General features: G+C 43.3%; 1 protein-coding gene across 2 annotated transcripts in view; it reads left to right on the top strand.

Annotated features, from left to right (window-relative positions):
• The first annotated feature begins 12,892 nt into the window (after positions 1 to 12,892).
• Positions 12,893 to 19,930, top strand: part of LRP5 (LDL receptor related protein 5) — a 125,231-nt gene continuing 118,193 nt past the window's right edge. Inside the window, exon 1 of one of the 2 annotated variants that reach the window (XM_064714694.1) lies at positions 12,893 to 13,258. In XM_064714694.1, coding sequence (XP_064570764.1) covers positions 13,165 to 13,258 — 94 coding nt within the window. In that variant the 5' untranslated portion in view covers positions 12,893 to 13,164. The remainder of the gene's footprint in view (positions 13,259 to 19,930) is intronic. The other variant, XM_064714695.1, reaches the window with a different exon arrangement.

Below are 19,930 nucleotides of genomic sequence, written 5' to 3'. Positions count from 1 at the left end.
GAAACAAACATTTGGCTTTTCTCAACGCTAAGCTGCTTAATAATCTGTTATAGCCTACACCTACTAATGCTCTCAGACATTATGCCCCTTCATAGATGCTTTTTTCCCTGGCATGCCTTCTTGAGGTTGGTTTTTAAAATTTTTTATTTTAGGCTTAGCAGATAAAAAGTGCAAGGTCTTTTTTTGCAAGTAGCCATTTGAAATTTTCCACTTCAGCTTGTTATTGCCCAATTGCTAGGAATCTTATTTCCTGTTGTGTTTTTCTCTTTATTGCCATTTGGTTTTGGGTACTTCCTGAGTTATGGTGTCTTCTCACAATAGCAGCAGACGTAAGCATGGCTTTTCTTGTGGCACAGACTGTATAGAGCAAAGCAGTATTGCCCACTGTGCCCATTCCTATGAGCTGGCAGTGCAACATGCAATTCCTTTAGTGCACAAAAGGTAAAGACAGGCTGATTTTCATGAGAGGAACTGATGGAACCTGTGTGTAGCTGTTGTGCAGTAGGCTTTACTGGTAGAATCGAGTGCATTTCAGAGATTGCAGCAAGATTAATTCCCACTCTTTTATGGGTGGGCAAACCAAAGCATACATAAAAGTTATTCAGCAGATCAGGTGCTGAACTGAGAATAAAACCAGAATATAGCTCTCCAGCCTCTCAGACCTGTGGCTTCTCCTTCCCATGAGAGGAGAGGGTTCATGCACAAGCATAATTAAAAATGCCAAAAAACTGTGCCTTGACTAGGCTATTTCATGGCAACTAATGTTGACATCTGTTGATTTCTTTCCAAGTCCCACACAGCAAACAGAGAGAAAATATAAAGGATTGGAATGTAATATTATTCCTTATCTAAACCCTAGGCCCCCATCTTACTGTGTTTTGATGCCTGTGCTTGAGCTGGTCACCAAGGGCAGGGAGGGTAGGTTATTCTTTTCCTCTCTACAGCAGCTAATACTGTTCTCACCCCTCCTCTCAGCCCTCCTTCCTTTAGGCTGCCAGTACTGCTGAACACTGCATCTACTGATGCAGTTTTCACAATGAATACCCTAGTTACTCTGTAATATTTTCATCCAGACCATATTTTTCCTAGTTTATTTTTGCCAAGGTCACATGAAACACTGTTAAAGCCCTCAGCAGAGTCAGGTTTTTTGTGCTTGCCTGGTCTTTCTACAAGGTCTTTGTCATAGAAAGAAACACACTTCATTGGATCTGTTCATGTCAGATGAGGGTGGTATTTTAACTACCTCCCAAACACTGGGTAGATGCTCCCACATGGTTTGTCAGTTTTGTTTTCTCTGAGTTGAAGTTTAACAAAGCAACCCATAATTCTGACTCCTCCCTTTCCCCTTTTCTAAGATGGTCATTGTCTTTACAACTCTTCTGGAAGCATCCTGGTCCTGCACAAACTGTCAGGTGCCACATCTGATGGCTCTGAGGGTTTTTCTAAATTCCTCTGGATTCATTTCATCCAAATAAAAGCTATATAGCTTATCTATTTTGTTCTTTATGAACTCTAACCTGAGGTTAAATATTACTGATATTGCTGGTATTAATTTTGTTGACTGCCTCTAGTGTTTTTTTAATAGGCATTGAAGCAAAAAAAAAATCATTAAACACTTCCTTGCTTAGTAGTGTTTAATAGGAGCTTGCAATGCCTCTTAATAGATCTGTTCATTGCTTGTTTTCCTTTTACTAATATTTTACAAATGCAAGATTTAACATGCTTTTTTTCTCTGTTAGTTGTATGTTACTTTCTGCCATGGCCTCTCAGATTTTCATCTCTGTACATCTGTACCATCACTGCTTGTAATTTTTATCTCTTTTTCCAGAATCTACATACTTCCTCTCTGTGGAGGAGACTGCTGAAGAACCATAAGATTTAGTCTCTTCGTCCATGCCATTTATGCATTATGGAAGTTTGTGAGTTAGATGTGCTTTGTTTAAGGACTGGAGGCTCCTTTGAACTTTTTACCTCACAGGAGCTGAAGCATTTTCATTTGATTTTGTATTCAACAACTTATTTTGCTCTTCCCACTTTTTCTTGTTCTAAGACTCTGAGACTTTATAGTTTGCTCCTTCTCTACCAATTTCCTTCCTTGCTTTTCTCTTTCACTGCATTTCACCACTGTCAGCATCAAATACTCCTCTCAGTGATTTCAGAGATTTTGCATCTACAGTATTTCTTCTTGCATATGGCTGAACAACCTGTGGAGCAGCCTGTGCTCTTGTGTCAGCTCATTCCTTGCTTCCCCTGATTACAACAGGTAACCACTGTCATGTTTCAGTTTGGCTAAAGTTTCATAATTTGGTTTCTAAATTGTTTTCTTATGGCCTGAATTCACCCCAACCTTCTCTGCCCTCTCTGTCAGATCTTATTCCAATTTGCCAGCCACACTGAGGAGTTAAAATGCTCGTTTTACAAAATCCCTCAGGGAAGAGAGCAGCAAAGAAAACTCACAAATGGTGGATGTGTGTGTGGTGGAGGGTTGTGAAAATCAGTATAGCAAAGTTAACTTCAAGGCTAGCCTGTTTCTGAAGTGAAGTCAGTAAACTGAAGACAGAGCTGATAGAAGTTTCTTTTTAAGACCTCATTTTGAGTGAAAAGGATGAAGACATTGACTCAGTCACATCCTCCTTGCCAGCAGAGTGTTCTGCAGCATTGGCTGAAACAATTGTTTTCATCTCATAGAAGTCCAACAAGTAATGAAACTTTAATCCTTCTGTTTCCTAAGCAGAACATCATGTGTTCTTTATTTTAATTGGATTGAGGCCATGCTGATACTTCATTAGTACAACTATGAGCCTTACATAAATTCTTGTGCGTAAGTTCTGATCTCCTGAATGGTATTTCAGCTCCGTGTTCCTGTGTGTGCCTGCTGTATTATTTTGTCAAAAATCCTACCTAATGTGTTAGGCAAATATGTATTTTTGACATGTACTTTTACTATCAGATGAAGATGGGTGGAGAAAAACCATAAGGTCCAGAATGTTCCCAGTATCTGATCATAGAATTACTTGGGTTGAAAGGGACTTTTTAAAGATCATAAAGTCCAATGCTCCTACATTGAGAAGCGGCATCTTCATCGACATCAGGTTGTTTTGAGCCCTAAAAGGATCTGTTTATTCCATGATCTTCCCAGGCACAGAGGTGAGACTGACAGTTCAGAAGGATCTCCCTTTCTACCCTTTTCTAAGATGGGTGCAATGTTTCCCTTTTTTACCTGGGACCTCCTCTGACTGCCATGACTTTTCAAATACCATGGGGAGTGGCTTGACAACCATATCCACCAAATCCCCTTGGGACTTTGGGATGCATCTTGTCAGGTCCCATAGACTTAGGCATGTTTCAGCTGGTTCTTCAGGTGGTCTCAAACCTGATCCTCTCTCACAGTGCGAGGAACTTTGCTCCCTCAGTCCCTGCCTTGCCCCACTCAAGAGATATGGGAAGAGTGATGAGGCAAAAAATGGAGCATCTTGTGTGTTGTTCTCAGTTTGCCAGTCATGTTCATCAGACATAGTACATTTTTTTTGACTCTTTTATGGCAGATATACCTGTGGAAGCCCTTCTTAGTATTCTTTGGGTCCCTTGCCAAGTTCAGCTCCAGCCACACCTTGGCTTTGCTGACCCCATCTCCACACAAGCAATATCCCTCTATTCTTCCCAGGATACCTCTCCCTGTTTGCACTGACTGTGCATTTCCTCCTTGCCCTTTTACTTTGACTACCAGGTCTTGAATCATCCATGAGTCAAGACCTTTCTGATTTCTCATGTGTGGGGAGCGAGAATTCTTGTGCTCTGTGGAAAGGGTTCTTAAAGGCCTGTCAGTACTGCTCTGCTCCTTTGTCCTCAAGGGCACTTTCCAGGGGGTCTTATTGAACTTAGAAAGCAAAACTTGGGAATTTTGCTTTCCTAAAATTCAGTGGCCTGACTTTACTCTGCCTGACCCATATTTCTGAGGACTATGAGCTCCACCAATGGAGGATCACTGCAGCCCAGGCTGACTCCAGTCTTGATGTCACCGATTAGATCCCTTGTGCTGGTGAATAACAGGTCTGGTATGACATCTCCTTTGGCAGGGATGTCTAGTACCTGGCTTGTCTGGCTTAAGAATTTACTCTGAGTGCATTCCAAGACCTTCCTGGATCGCCCACAGCTTGCTCTGCTACTTTTCCAGCAGATGCCATTTGTTGAAGTCCCCCAGCAGGATGATAGTTCTGATCATGTCTTTAAGTTTCTCTTCTGGATGCTAGAGGTTTGTAAGGTGCAAACTATGTGAATAACTTAATAGATGGAGAAAATCCAGCACCAAAACCAGTTGGTAATAATTGATGCTTAGAGGGTACAGAAGCTCACAGAAATAGTGTTGTTGTGTTTGCTTATCACTGTGCATACAGTTCAACTTGTTCCGTTTACAGCAGAAATTGAACAGCCACCAGCCACAGCTGGCACATGAGCATTTGAAACTCAGACTCTGAAGTGAGAACAGGTTTTGTAGTTCTGTATGAACAAAAGTTTGTTAATTTTATAATTAATCCTGCACTGTCAGTAAAAGAAAATGAACATTCTTTAACTGTTATTGACAGACCAACAGGAGCTCAGGTTTTCATCACTAGAATTATGACTCTTCCAGGAGTAGCAGCAATCCTTATTACAGCTGGATGCTGCCCGTTGCAGTGAATTCCTTGTCACTGACTGCAGTTCCCTCGAACTGGGATGAGAGAGGGGAAACTAGTTATTAAAAAAAAAAAAAACCAAAAACAACCACTAAAAAACCAAAAAACTGAGAAAAGCAAATTAATGATGAAAAGCCCCTGTGTTCCCCCAAGCAAAGCGGCACAGGCCTGGCTGTGGCCGGGCTGTGCAGGCTCCGCGCGGTGCCGAGGCCGCCATCTGCAGGCGCTGGGCTGGGGCCGGTCCGCCGGCCCCTCACACCGCGGCACGGCCGGGCCCGGCTCCCTCGGGCACTGCTCCGGCCACCGGAGCGCCACACGGCCATCGCAGGACGGGCACCGGGCACTCGCAGCCCGGACAGCCGAACGTGCCCTGGGCTGCATCCTAAGCAGCGAGGGAGGGAGGGGATTGTGCCTCTTTGCTCTGCTCTGCTGTGGTGAGAGCCCAGCTGCAGCCGTGTCCAGCTCTGGGCTCCCCAGGACGGACGGGACAGCAGCCAGTGGGAGCGACTCCAGGGATGGAACCCCTGTCCTGTGAGGAAAGGCTGAGAGAATTGGGGTTTTTCAACCTGGACAAGAGAAGGCTCTGAACTGACCTAATTCTGGCGTTCCAGTACCTGAGGGGAGCCTACAGGAAAGATGGAGAGGGATTTTTATGATAGCACATAGCAACAGGACAATGGCTCCAAACTAAAAGAGAGTAGGTTTAGTTTAGATACTAGGAAAAAAATATCCTATGAGGGTGGTGAGGCACTGGCACAGGTTGTCCAGAGGAGCTGTGGATGCCCCGTCCCTGTCAGTGTTCAAGGCCAGGCTGGACAGGGCTCTGAGCAACCTGGTCTGCTGGAAGGTGTTCTTGCCCATAGCAGTGGGAGTGGTAGTAACTGTTCTTTAAGGTCCCTTCCAACCCACATCATCCCATGATTCTGTATACCTTCATTTGTTACAAAGTGCAGACCAGGTACTGTTCAAGAGAATGTTAAATGCAATGAATTTTCATGTGTATTGACATCTAGGAACACATAAATCTTGTAGGAAACTTTATCAGGGATTTTTTCCCCTCTAGGTTACACTAGCCTGCAACTTTCCCCCACAGGTAACTTTTCTCTTTTTTTTTTTTTTTTTCTCCCTTAACTTCTACTTTTGCCTGGTTTGGCAGCCAGCAGGAGCATGCAGTGTAATCCCAGGAAGAAGTGCTCTCAGTGCTGTCAGGAGCAGATGGCTGGTAGAACTGATGTAACTGCATTCAAGGCTGGTTTCGACACCCACCATTTTAATATCTAAATAGTCATGGCACTGAGCCATATCATAAGGGCCTTTCCCACTGCATACAGTGGAAAGATTTCTATCTTGCTGGGACAGAGCAAGTCTTGCCTGGCATCTTAACCACCCACAAAAATTAGTCAGATGATAACTAGCATGGCTTTACCCCTACTTTACAAGATTTTTTTGTGTTTCAAAAAGTAAAAGAAATTTCCAATGCTGAAAATGTCAAAAACCCTACCTCAGTCTGTGACCTTGTCAATAATCTAGTTCAGGGAGCACATCACCACCAGGTTGTTCTGATGCTCTTTCTACATCTTTCAGTCCTACTTGGTGGATGATTTTAATGGTGGAAGTGAGCTTTGTCACTGAAGGTATGAATGGGTATGACAGTCATGTGTTCCTGTTATGCACTGCTATTTTACATGTGTGGATTAACTGCAGCTGGTTGGGGTACACCAGTGAGGCAGAACCTGGCAGATCTATGAATACAAATTGTGTTTATTCTTCCTTCAAAAAAACCCTCTTGTTGCCCTCCTCAGTACCCAGACACTTGTGAACTGCAGACATGTTTGGAGCAGTGCAGGGGCATGCAAATATGCTACCCTAAATCACATACATTTTCCATGACCCATTCAGCATCTGTTCTTGTATTCTCAAGGTGGTTTTGTCTGATGCCCACTGCATTTGGAGAAAGCTCCTCATGCTACCCTTTTTCCTGTGCTGTGGTAAGACTCCACCTCGGGTACTGCATCCAGCTCTGGGCTCCCAGGCACGGGAGGGGCTGTTGGACCTGCTGGAATCACTCCAGGGGAGGGCTGCAAAAATTATTAAAGGGCTGAAGCACCTCTGCTATGAGGAAAGACTGAGAGAATTTGAGCTGTTCAACCTGGAGAAGAAAAGACTGGGGAGACCTTATTATAGTCTTTCTTTGTTTTTAAAGGGGTCTTCAAAGAGAGATGGGGACAGACTGTTTAGCAGGGCCTGTTGCAATAGGACAAGGGGTAAAGGTTTTAAACTAACAGAGGGTAGATTCTGGCTAGTTATAAGCATCCCAATTTCAGCTGGCATAGAATTCATTTTCTTCCTGGTAGCTGGTACAGGGCTCTGTTTTGGATTTATTATGAGAACAGTGTGATACCACTGATATTTTAGTTAATGCTAAATAGTGTGACTCTAACTCAAGGACTTGCTGGTTTCCCATGCTCTGCCAGCGAGGAAGTGGACAAGAGAGGAGGGAGCATGGCCAGGACAGCTGATCCAAACTGGCCAAAGGGATGATTCATATCTTAAAATGTCAGGTTCTGTATAGAAACTGGGAGAAGTTGGCCTGGAGCCACCAATCACTGCTGGAGGACAGGCTGGGCATTGGTCAGCAGGTGATGGGCAGTAGAATTGTGCTTCACCTGTGTTTCTTGGGGTTTACTCCTCTCCTTTTCATTGCTATTATTAGTGTTGTTATTGTTATTATAATTGTTATTATTATGGTTTTTTTTTAATTCACTTATTAAACTGTTCTTATCTCAGTCTATGAGTTTTGTTTGTGTTCTGATTCTCCTCCCCACAGGGTGGGGAGCAGCTGCATGATACTAGTTTCAGGCTGGGGTTAAACCACCACAATATAAGAAAGAAATGTTTTATATTGAGAGTAATAAAACACTGGGACAGGTTCCCCAGAGAGGTGGTTAGATACCCAATCCCTGGAACATTCAGGGTTGGTTGGACAGGGCTCTGAGCAGCCTGGTTTAGTTGGAGATATCCCTGATTATTGCAGGGGTATTGGACTAGATAATTTTAAAAAGATTCCTTCCAGTCCAAAAAATTCTATGATTAATTTAGGGTTTTTCTCTCTCCCCTGCAATCAATTTCCATGTCCCTTCACAATATTTCCTCTTTCTGATACAGAACTTTGATGACTAATAGTTAATTTTGCAAGCAGCCTTGCAAATGTTGCTGTCATAGAGGTTTTAAAGAAAAACTTTAGCTCATACAGTGCAGGGAAATGCAGTGACTGCTGTTCTGGTAGCTGTAGCAGGGAGTGTAGTTGTAACCAGAAAAGCATTCAGAGTCCAAGAATCACCACCAAAAAAACCCACTGAACTATTTTTATGTTTTCAGAACTTTTTATGGTGACATGTTTCCCAGGCAGTGTCAGCCCCTCTGTTCCTGACATTGCCAGCCAGCAGGAGGTTTTGGGAACAGGCTCTTTACACTCACTGCCTCACTTAAATGTTTTTTAAGTTAGATAGCAGTGGAACCCCTGACAGACTTTTTTTTAAATATTAGTTTTCCTCTTGCAAACCTATGTGAGCCATCTCTCTCCTTAAACTCACATCTGCCAGGAAGCCTCTGTCCTGAAGCACTCTGCTCCCTTGGCTTGCAGTGTCTCCTGATTTCCCTGTGTTTGAGTTACTGCCATGTGTGTCCCATTTATCCCTCTTGGAGCAGAAACTGCTAGCAGATGGGCCCTGGGTACTGCAGAAAATCTCAAGCAGTGGCAAACGCTAAGAGATGGCCATTCTCTGTCTTATTCTTTCTGTGGTCCCACCGAAGTTTACCTGCAGCACTGTCTTCCCTTAAAAAAATGCCACAACTATTTGAAAAAAACCCTTTTTTTTGTTTATCTCCCAGTCTTGTTTGTGACTCCATAACCAAACTCTCTGTGATCACCACACTGGAAACACTGGGGTTGCAATTCAGGTGTGGCACTGGAGCCCTCTCTGTGCAGGAAAGTTTTCCAGCTTACTATAAGGTAAGATAATCATGTGCCTAATGCTCTCCAGTTATAGCTATAATGCACCTGTGCTCTTTCACATGGCTGCCTGAAAAGTGTAGTTTTCTTCAATATTTAACTTTAATCTTTCACTGGGAATCCTAAGAGTTTCAAGCTTTTTCAATCCTAAAGATTTCCCAACAAGCATAAAAAAGTTCTGTATAGACATTTTGAATGCTATAAAGTTTGACTTCCTTTTCATAGTTTCTTTTAGGAGTGCCTTAAAAGGGCCCTACAACCCACAGGCTGAAAGAGCATTGATTTTAATCTGTCTGCATGGCACACTGTGGTGGTTTAACTGTTAGTTCAGGTCAGAGTTGATCTGGGGAAGGGAAAGAAAACTCACACAAAGTTGGGTTGCTGAAATATTTCAGGGAATAATTAATTTGAAAAAAATAGGCTATTGTCCTTACACAGTGTCAGGGAAACTGCATGATACAAAAAATGATACTGTCATTTTCTTTATGGATAAGAAAGTGGTGATGGTGACACTTTCCATCCCTTTCAGTCAACCTAATGAGTGGCAGTGCAGTGATTTAGGTTTAAGTGTAAAATATTACTTGCCACCTAAAAAGCCACCCTTTCCAATGCCTAAATGCCCCATTTAGGTTCAGAACCAAACCCAGCCCTTACCAAGACTACTTCAGATTTCTGCTCAGGAGGGGTAATCTTAACTACAGCTGAATGCATAGATATGTTTTTCTCAGTGTGTCTATTTTTTGGAGAAGATGAGGGAACCTGTATCCAGATAATACTTTCTGCTATAATTTCTGACTTGTTCTAGATTACCTGTAAACCTTTTCTCTTCTGACACAGGGTGATATAGAATAGAGGTCCCTACACACAATTTCTAACTGGAAGCTGGGAGTGAAAGGGTGAAGAAGTGTATTTGAGACGTGGGTAGAGGAAAATTATTTTGTCATATGGCCTAGGAAATAAAGAAGAAAAATATTTTGATGATGCCTTTGTTTTTTACTCATCACTTTACCTTTTACTTGCAAAGCATGAAAAAGCAGCCTCAGTCTATCTGAGTTAAACTTGACTGAACTGCACTGCCTCAGAGGAATAAAGATGTGTGTCTTGGTACTGATATTCACCAGGAAATAAACCTGGGTGTCAGTTGTAAAACAGTAGATTCACTTTAGTGCCTTCTGCAGTTGTCATTAAATGTTAGCTCCACAGGAGCCCAGACAGCTCTGGCAGCTGAGAGAGGAGGATACTGTAAACTGGGGTAGGAAGAAGAAATCCAGGAGGAGTAAACATGCAGAAACATCTGGAGCATTTCAGTCAAACCAAGTTTCCCAGCTGTGGTGGGATGGCTACATTATTCTGGGGCTTAGACACAGCTCTTTGTTTTCCCTCCTTTATCTCTGTGTGTCCTTCCTTTCCCCACCAGGAATGGTGATGGAATAATGCAGGAACTGACCTGCTTTTACACCTTGGCAAGGGAGGGCTGGGCTTCCAGTCTGGATTTCCTCCCTTTCCTGCTTCCTACAATTGGGCTCCAAACTTGCTGCAGTTGCTGTCAAACTGTACACAGAAATTATGAAAGTTAGGAAAACTATTCCCTCTGCTCCTTTTATTGTAGGAAGAGAAACCAAAGAAATGTTGGACTGTGACATGCCCTGAATCACACAAGAAATATTAGATGAAATGGGGCATTGGCTTTTTTGTTTTTGCATTCTTTGACACTGTGAGATGCAGCAGTATGAAAAGAGATCCCTCTTTCTTCAATTAAAATAAAGGATAGAATTATGCTTGTGCTATCCTGATACGTTTGTTTGTTTATCTTCACACTGGTTTTTAATTTCTTGCAAAAATATGTACATTAGACATTTTGGGAATGTCACAGCTTTGGCTCCCCTAGTTTTGCTAAAAGAATTTTTGCAGGGCTGGAAAATAGACGGAAGGCAGCTTGCTCAGCTCATGACTTCAGATTTGCACAACTTTAACTTCCTCCAAATTCCTCTTAGAATATATTATCTAAATTTAACATGACATCTTCTGGGTTGGAGAAAGACTGTGTTCCTGGCTGCTACTGCATTTGCCATCACTTTAAATGAATGTTTTAAATGTTTTTTTAGCAGAGGTGTTGTGGTCAAAGGCCTAAAGATGTGTTCTAGTAAGATTCTCTTCCCTAGTTGCCTGCCTCCATGGCCTGATCTCTCTTCTCATTTTGTTTTAGACAGTGAGTCAGTCTATTGCCCAATCTGCTCACATGCTGCTATCTCTCCCTTTTGGTATAAACTGCTGTCATTCCTAACTTGGCCATGCAGTTTGACAGAGTCAGATAGAGGGGTAATCAACTCTTGGATGGAGCAGGGATAGCAGCAGGATATTGCATCCTAGTATGGGACCTCAGGACCCAAGTTACCAAGTGCTGGAAGCAGCTGCAGGCTGAAAGAGAACTTGCTGCTGCCCACCAGGAGCCTGTGGGCAGACTCACCTCTCCACATGGCTTGGCAGTGGCATTGGAACAATGGATAGGTCATCTGGATAGCTATGGATAGCTGATCCCTGCTCTTGTTAGGGCCAGGGGCAGGAAGGGCAGGGAACCCTATTGCTCTGGTGCTGTTGAGGCCATCACAGGACAGCCTGGATCTCCCTCCAGGCACACAAACCAGTTTTGTATATGGCCCCCAAGCTGATTAGGGTTTGGGATGGGAACCCCACTGTTCCCCACTGCCTGCTTCATGTGCCCTTCCTCTGCCTTTAACTTCAATTAACCCCACTTACTGTGATGCCAGGACTGCTGGGTAATTTCCACAATGCAGGAGGTTAGACCCATCGAAAGTAAAGTCCAATCACTGTCTTCAACAAAGAGATCTTTCTTCCAGTTACTTGTCTGGTCTTGGGCAATTTCTTTAAGCAGATGCAAAACAAAACCCTCATTCAGTTGGTGTTCTCACAAAGTTTTTCCATTAATGATTTACAGCAGCCTAGATTTGGGTTCCAGTTTATTAGAGATCTACCACCAAAGACCAACTTCTGCTTTTCCTGCCTTCAAGGAAGTTGAGATTTTTCTAGGTTTTAAATGCCACCTAAAATGAGCCCTCTTTAAAATACATGTTCTCTATATGTTAAACCAGAAGCAAGAGAGAGAAGAAGACATTTTCTTCCCCCTTTATAGGTGATTTTTAATGTCAGCACTATATGCCTTTTATAACTCCTTGAATTTTAAAAGTGCTTTCTGAGCTAAGTTGAGTATTGTTGGCTTTAAAAACAAACCAAATCAAAACACTCGGGCTTTTCCCTTGCAAGGGAGTAACCAAGAGGACTTAAATAATTATTGAATATTTGATCCTGGTATTTGAGGTGGGCAGGGGTCCATAGGGCACCAAGAAGAAATCTCAGCTGCTGCTCTAGCACTTTCAGCAAGTCAGATAAATTAGTATGTGGCAACGGGTCGAGCTGGAAGTCCCTAATCTCTAAAATGTAATGAAACTATTAAAATGTGACATCCATTTGCTAAATGTTTGCTTGTGATTTATGGCTTCTGCTCTGAGACTTGCAAAAACCGTTTAAAGGGGGTGCTGGGCGGACCCTTGTGATTTCCACCTCTATACAAGGCCATCCAGCAATCCTTTTCCTTATTGTCAAATCAGTGTCAGCACAAGGACACTGATGCCCAAAAATGGACACTTAACTGAAAATTCTGAACTTACGCCGTTTGGTTTTCTCCCTGGGAGAGAGACGGGGGCAGTATTTGGCCTGTGAAAGGTGCGGGATGTCTCAGTGTGAGCCGGGTCCTTCTCAGCCCTCTGCACCTGGCCCCGGCACAAACCAAGCCCCATGTCACAGCGCAGTTTCTGCCTCTTTCCTGGTGGTAATGTGTTTATAGGAGCAGGTGGCATGCTTAACAGGGAGAGGGGGGGAACGGCGACAGAAGACTGTTGAATGCATTTTTCTTTGAAAACGAGTGTTTTGTGGAACGGTGACTTAATAGAATGTTTGTTTTGGTGGGAGGAGAAAAGGAAAGGACGAACCTCCACTCGGGAAAAAAACAACCACTCTTTTTCCTGGAGACAGAAAAGGGGGCGGGCGTCCCCGCTGTTAACTTCCAAATCCACCAGCGAAAGGTTGCTTTTTGCACACGCAGCGAGCCATCTTCTGCAGCCTTCCCGGCTGGCTCTGGAGTAATAGCTGCAGCAGGAAGGAGTTAACAAGATAAAGCAGCAAGCCCCGGAGCCGCACCTCCTCCCCGCGCGGCCAGGTGTTCCCACGCGTGGGACGCGCCGCGGCGGGACGGTGCGCCCCCGCCCGCTCCCGGGATGCGGTGCGAGCCGGGATCCTCCGTCCCAGCCCCCTCCCTGGCGGCGGCCTGAGGAGGAGGAGGAGGAGGGTCGGCTCCAGCGCCTCCCCCCTTCCCCGCCTCCCTCCTCGCCGAGCGCAGCGCCCCGAGCATGGAGCCTGCCTGAGACGCTCCGTGCGCTCCGGCAGCTGCTGCGGCGGCACAACATGGAGGCGGCGGCGGCCGCGCCGCTCCCGCTGCTGCTGCTGCTGCGGCTCCTCGCCGCCTCGGTGCTGCGCTGCGAGCCGGGCTCGGCCGGGGGTAAGCTCCTCGGGGCGCCGCGGGGCCCGGGCGGGCGGGGAGGCGAGCGCCGCTGTCCCTTTTGTTGTCGGACTTGGGCAAACTTTCCCCCGCGCTGCTCCGGGAGTGCGGCGGGGAGGGGCGGGAGCGGGGCCAGGCTCCCGCGGAGGCGCAGGACGCGCACATGGACGAGACGGGCCGGGAGGAGCACGGGAGGCTGCCTGCGCCAGTTCCCCCTCAAAACTATTGCTCCTCGCCCCGCTTTCCTGCAGAAAGGGTGCGCAGGAAAAGGAGGCCTCTCCTCTCTGTTCCCTCGGGACATATCCCGCTTGGGGGCTAGGCGGTTTTCCCTCAGGGGTGGCTCAGGTAAACGCGCACAGTTGCAAAAAGAGAGACAAAAGTCGCCCACCCCCCACTCCCGTCCTTCCGCGATCCCGGGCAGGGATTTCTGTGGAGTTTGGAGGGGTCGGTGTCGGGTGTCGCTCAAACTCTTGGCCGGGCCGGGAAGGGGGTGGGGGGAAGGCGAGTTTGCTGTGCGTGCCCTGTGTTCCCCCCTCGCCCCGGCTCCGCTGTGGGGCTGCGGGCGGGGGTCCGGCCCGGCCCGGCCCTGCGGGCGATGCCGGAGCTGCAGTCCGGGTGCCCCGTCCCGGGCACGGAGCCTGCCCTCCGCTTTCCCTTGGCCGTCCCGTTTCTAAGCGAGTGTGCTAATCCTTCTAAATCACAAATAGACGGGGGCGGTGCAGTGTCTGCAGCATCCGTGGGGAGCGGGTCGGTGTCCGTGCCTCCTGCGTGCGGCTTCGCTCCCGACTTTGTCTCGCCCGAGACGGGGAGTTCGGGCTGCATGTGCTAAACTTCTGGGTTTTTGCTGCTACATGTGGTCTGCCTGGATACATCACCCCGGTGCTTGAGCAAGCCGAAGCCTGGCTGTTGCGATTTCCTGGTAGTTTAGAAAACTCGGCAGTGTGGCCAAGGCTGTCAGAACATCACCTCAGGGCCTCTTTTTATTAGGCCACCCACCTTTTCAAACCTCCTGTAATTATTAGAACTGTCATTTAGAGCAAGAGAACAGACCATATTCTGCTGGCATCATCATTCTATATTTTTAGTTGGAGCTCTGCGTGGGTGTGTATTATGTATTGCTTATTCTGTCTGGATTATATCAAAAAGATACCCTTCATATCGCAGGGTCCACCTTCTCCATACACGCTGCCACAGTTTTTGCAAATGTTTCTAAAAACCTGAAATGTGATTTATTCCTTTCTGTACACTTATGTTTGTGTACAGATGTTCACATTCCTGTTTGACTGAATGAAGCTAATGTAGCTTTTGGGGGGGTGGAGGGTGGAAATTGACTTCTAGGGTTCTTATATGAAGGCTTCTTAAAGGATTTCCTTACATTTACTTAACAGGTTCCAATAGAATAATCCCTATTTAAAAAAGAGATAACTTTGCATTTGGAATTCTTAGGAAAACAAGAGTTTGTGACAAAACTAAGGAATAAGTTCTAACTTGGAGTTTGGTTTTCTTTCACCTCGTTTGAGAGACTGATTAATTTAATATAGTGTATGTTTGATATGAGCAGTCACCTTCCTTAACATGCATGGAAGAACTGGGCTACAAATGTACAGTTTTTAATAATTAGTTAAGGAGTCTTAGTTACAGATCTTAATGGCATTGCCTTTGTTCTGCCTACTTATTAGGAAGGTTTGGTTGTGTTGATCTGGACAGTACTTTTAAGGAGAGTTTGTCTGTCCTTTTAGAAGGAGCATGGTTGTACTATGAAAGGCTGTCCATAGATTTAATTCCCTTTCTGAGAATCCCTACTCTGTAAGGAGATGCCTGACTTTTAGCTATTAAAAGTAATTTGATGTGCTTATCTTAGAAATATGTAAATGCATCTCTGCATGATTGGGGATCTGCTGGGAGCTTCTGCCGCGCTACAGCTTCACTGAAGTTTGGCATGTTGTAATAGATCTTGAATACTTTGGCTGTGAAATAATTTTGCTGTACAGCTCTTAAGTTCTTGCTTTGTATGTGGTGGTGTCACAAGTGGTTTTATTTATGTGGCTTGAAATAATGGTAAACCTGTTTCAGATATGGCTTGTACTTGACTCATTTCACGGTGAAAAGACATAATGATTGTTGCATTTGGTCCTTCCTTGAAGGGAGGAATTTCTTGCTCATGCAAAGTATTTAATGCTTTTTCATTTTTGTGAAAATACCATAAGTTATGGATTCTTTCTATTGCACAGTGGGTATTTCATGTGGGGGTCTTAAAATGTTCAAGTAAGTTGAGATAATTCTTGCTTAAGAGCTAGCTCAAGCCAAAATTATTTTTACTTAAACTCAAAAGTGCTTGCTTAACTGTGTCTTGTCGTGCATGTGAATTTCCCAAAATAGTGAGATTGTATCTTAGTTTTCTTTAATGTAACAACTCTTTGCCTGATGCCAACAAACACAGGCTACAGAAAGGTGAGAAGTGTGACTCAAGGAAGTGTGATGGTTACAGATACTTGAAACTAGGGGTGCAGCACAAAATAAAAAATACATTTGAGCACAACCAACACTAAAATGACTTTTAATCCGTACTGTTTACATGAGATAACCTACAGCTTGGGAAACCTGTTGCTGTGGTTAAATGTAGAAGGTAGCAGGAAAAATCACTTAGTAATTTTATGACAGGGAAATGTGCTGTGTAGGAGTCCTCCAATGCATTTCAGTGCCATTTCAGTCAGTCTGTCATTGATTTAGGGGGCTAGTTACTATTTTCCTAATAACTATTACTAGCGTGATGTGAGGGTCTGTCACAAATTATGGTCATAAATCCTCTTGAAATAGTGAGGAAATAATGAAAGTTCAGGCTGACTGTGAAGTTTAGGTTCATGCTTTCAAAGCACTGAGTCTTTTTTCTCCAGGGTAAGTTAAATAGGTTTAACTGTCTTTAGGTATATGAACTAATTTGTTACCATTTCATTTTAATTTAAATTATTTAGATTTATTTTAAAGCACACAGAGATGCTTTAAAATCACTCATACTATAGATCCCTGAAATATGTAGATCAACACGACACACAAAGTCAGTACTTAGAAGAGCATGAATGTATTTCATCAATACCCCAGTGTAAGTTCCACCCTTGCCTCTTGCTGTTTTAGCTTAAGAATTTTTATTTTAGTTGTTTATAATGTAGTTGTTGGTAAAACAGGCTATGGGTTTTTTTCCCAGCTGTAAATTTTCTCAGTCCTGCATGTTTCTGGAATAAGGCAAGCCAAGGTAACTTTTTAGCAAACAGAGATTGTTTCTGGGAACTTGTTATCCTTTAGTGTTCGGCTAAGATTTGGCAGCGTAACAAGAAATAAAGGTTACAAAACCTCTCCTGGAATATAGACACACCTGACTTACTATATAAGACTGTCTACTATAACTCTGCTTCTAGTTAAAAATTAACCAGCCCTGTACATTTCAAAGCATTTCTCTCTTTTTTTTTGTCAAAACAGAAATAAATTGCACTTGGTGAATTTCAGTTGGTGGTGCTTAGAAACAGCTATAATAACAAGGTTTAGTTTCATGTTAGATCAGTATTTCTTGTGAGCTTACTGCATTGTATGAAAGCAGCCTGCCATCTTGAGATCAAGGACAATAATTTGGTTTAAATTCCTTCTTAGAGTGAAGAGAAATAAAGCTACCTACAATACAATCTTTCCAAGAAATCCTCTCATTTTTTTCCTTATGTGTGTAACCCAAGGGTTATTAGACAGTCAAAATGTTTGGCTTTTGTAAGTTGAGAACTTCTCTTGAGAGTTGATGTCGCTGGAAAAAACCCCACAGCGCTGAGAACCCTTGAAGGAAATGGATGTTATTTTCTGCTCAAGACCTCACCTCTGTGGAGAACTCAAATAAGTACCAACCTGAACTTCAGGGGTGGAGTGACAGTAGAACAGTTATCCCCTCAAGTTTGTGGCATAGGCCAGCAACAATGCAGCTCTACTGTGCACAGTGGAAACAGCATTTTCCTTAGATTTTGAGGCATGTGGATTGTTCTTTTTTTTTTGGTATTCTTTCTGACAGGACATGTCTAACAACACTGCAAGCTCACCTAGGACAGGAGCAAAGAATTAAGATGATGGCTAGGGATGCTGGCTAGGCAAACCCATGTGCTGTTTGGACACTGAAGTCTTTCTGAAGGAGGCAAAGATGTGCCATCTCCTGATAGCTCACATCTGGGACTTTAAACTGGAAAAAGTAGTTCAGGAGAGTCCTGCTGTTAAGTTAGGCTATGGAAAAGCTCATGATAGAGTCAAAGGATATTTTTAGCAATTCTTGAGATTTTGTGTGGTGAAACAGTTGTGGTGAGAACAGGAAATAAAATGGGAACTATGTCCCACAAAGTATTGTTCAGTACAGTTGTTTGTTTGGAGCTTATGGGCCAACAATTCTTCTGGTTTCTTCTCTCTCAGAAAAATTGGAATGTGGAACTTAGCAGTGTCTCATCTTTGTGGTTTCTGTTTACTAAAGATTGAAACTATCTGTTAAGCCTCCCAATTCGACTGAAAAGCTCCAAAGCATGTAAGGAATGGGTGATGGGCTGGTAAGGATGTTGAGGGTCTATGTAATAAACAAGATTTTTAATTTAGCTCTTCTTTCCTTTATTCTTGCTTGACTCACACTTTGGCTGCCAGCACAGACAGATGTAAGGTGTCATTTTGTATTGATGTTAAATCCAGGGGTGATTTTTGCAAGGATGCCAATAAGTTGACACATACTTGATTTAAATTGGTGTGTTTGCTCTGGATGATAAAAGCGTTAAAGCAATTGAAACTGCTTTCAAACCAATAAATAATTTGTGGTGTGTTAGATTAACTTAATGGAAATAGCCTACTGGGAAAAGAGCTTTCTTGACTGTAAATCAGCTACAGAATTGTCTTCATTTCACAGTATGAAGGCTTTTTGCTATTGCAATAAACAGCACTGACAGCAGATGCAGTAGTAAGTTCTTGGTGAGATTGTCAGTGGTCTGAGGAGCTCAAATGTTGGCATGTGTGTTTAAAATGTGCCTGGTTAATAATATAATAGTTGTTGAATTCTGTTTGGCACTTTTACTTTTTGAAATGCTGTATGCATTTTTAGCTAATTCTGAATGATGTGCAAGTATGGCATCTGTTATTTGTCATTATACATAAGGAAACTGAGCTTCCCCACTTAAAGTTCACTTACTTTAAACAGTAACGAAAGTTGTCTTTGTGGCAGGCAGAATTTTTGAACTCTGGTCTTCCTGTTGAGACTATAGATGTAAACCAGGTAATTGTTCAATAAATCAAGTGTGGTGTTCCTGTGCTGTCATGAAAGGTTATGCAACTTTGGAAATGAAGTTGCAAGTGTGTTAGGGTGTAACTCTCCCCTCTATTATGGAAAATAGAAAGATGGGAAGCGTATTTCTGGTTTTTATTTGGTTACACAAAGGTCTTGATTTTCATGTTTTTCTCATGAATTCTTGTTGAAGGGCATATGGTGTTCTGTGAAAGTGCCGTGTTTTTAATTTGGTAGTTCTGTCCTTACAAGACACCTGTTGGCTTGAGTTTTGTCTGAGAGAGAGAGAAATGACTGAGTTACTTATCTTGACATCTCTTCATGTGGCTTAGAATTTGATAACATTTTGTAATGGTGATTCCAGAGGTTCTCTCTTGCCCTTTATTTAAATGCCACGACTGTACATTTTGTTTACATCACCACGTTGCATTAAATGTGATGCTTTATACATTTTTCAGTACAGGTTTTTGGAAGTGACTTGTTTCACATGGTTGCTATGATGATAAATTAACCCTGGGGGATTCTTGATCCTCAGCCTTCAAGAATTAGACTGGAGGTAGGAGAGGGCAGTCAGTAGAGACAGAAGCTTGACCCCCCTTGCTGTGGTGTTTCCAAGAGTAAAGCAAGGCCAGAGAGTGTGAGTTTTTTCTGCCTTATGCTTCTGCACCTCTGGGCAGATGAGGAGTAGCAGTGGATTGAGTGAACCTGCCTACTGAACTTTGGGCTTTGGGAATCAAACACTGTTACTGTAATGTGATTTTGCAGATGTTCTTTTTCTTTTCTGCTGTTTAGTGCTGGTTTTAACTAAATTAAAAAAAAAAAGGAGTAGAGAATCTGAGAAGGCTCAGATGATTAAAGTGTACAGTGCTGCTATAATCTATCAGTTGTTGATACATCATTTGAGAACTTCTCTGGAATTGTGTATGTATTTATGGCTTAAGCCATATAGTCCAGGGCTTGAATTAGGCACAGATTATGCTTACCAGCAGAAACACACTTAAATTCTGGTCTTCAGCATGCCTTCTGTGGAAATTGTGATTTCAGTTTCATGGATGCTTTTTCCAGTCCTTGTACTATTTTTCATTAATTTTGCACAAAGACATTATTTTCTGTTCTTCCAGATTAAACTTGTACTAGCTGGGCTTAAGAAGGGGAAAAATATTTAGAACACAAGAAATCTAATTAAATGGTGTGATTTGGTTGATTTTTTGTCTTTGTTATTACACAACATCATGCTGTAGAGTATGGCAATCAAGAAAGTCAAGGTGCTTCCTTTTGGCCTTGCTGTAGGAGATGAAATTCTTTTTTAGTGGACTTTTCATGATCAGAAAGTGATGAGAATTACCTTGTTTGTCCTTAGCATGTGCTCCTGAAGCCAACAGCTGGGT

This window comes from Zonotrichia leucophrys, chromosome 5 (assembly GCF_028769735.1).
Source record: "Zonotrichia leucophrys gambelii isolate GWCS_2022_RI chromosome 5, RI_Zleu_2.0, whole genome shotgun sequence".
NCBI lineage: Eukaryota > Metazoa > Chordata > Aves > Passeriformes > Passerellidae > Zonotrichia > Zonotrichia leucophrys.
The sequence above is the reverse complement of the archived record's forward strand: the minus strand, read 5'-3'. Positions and strand labels throughout refer to the sequence as shown.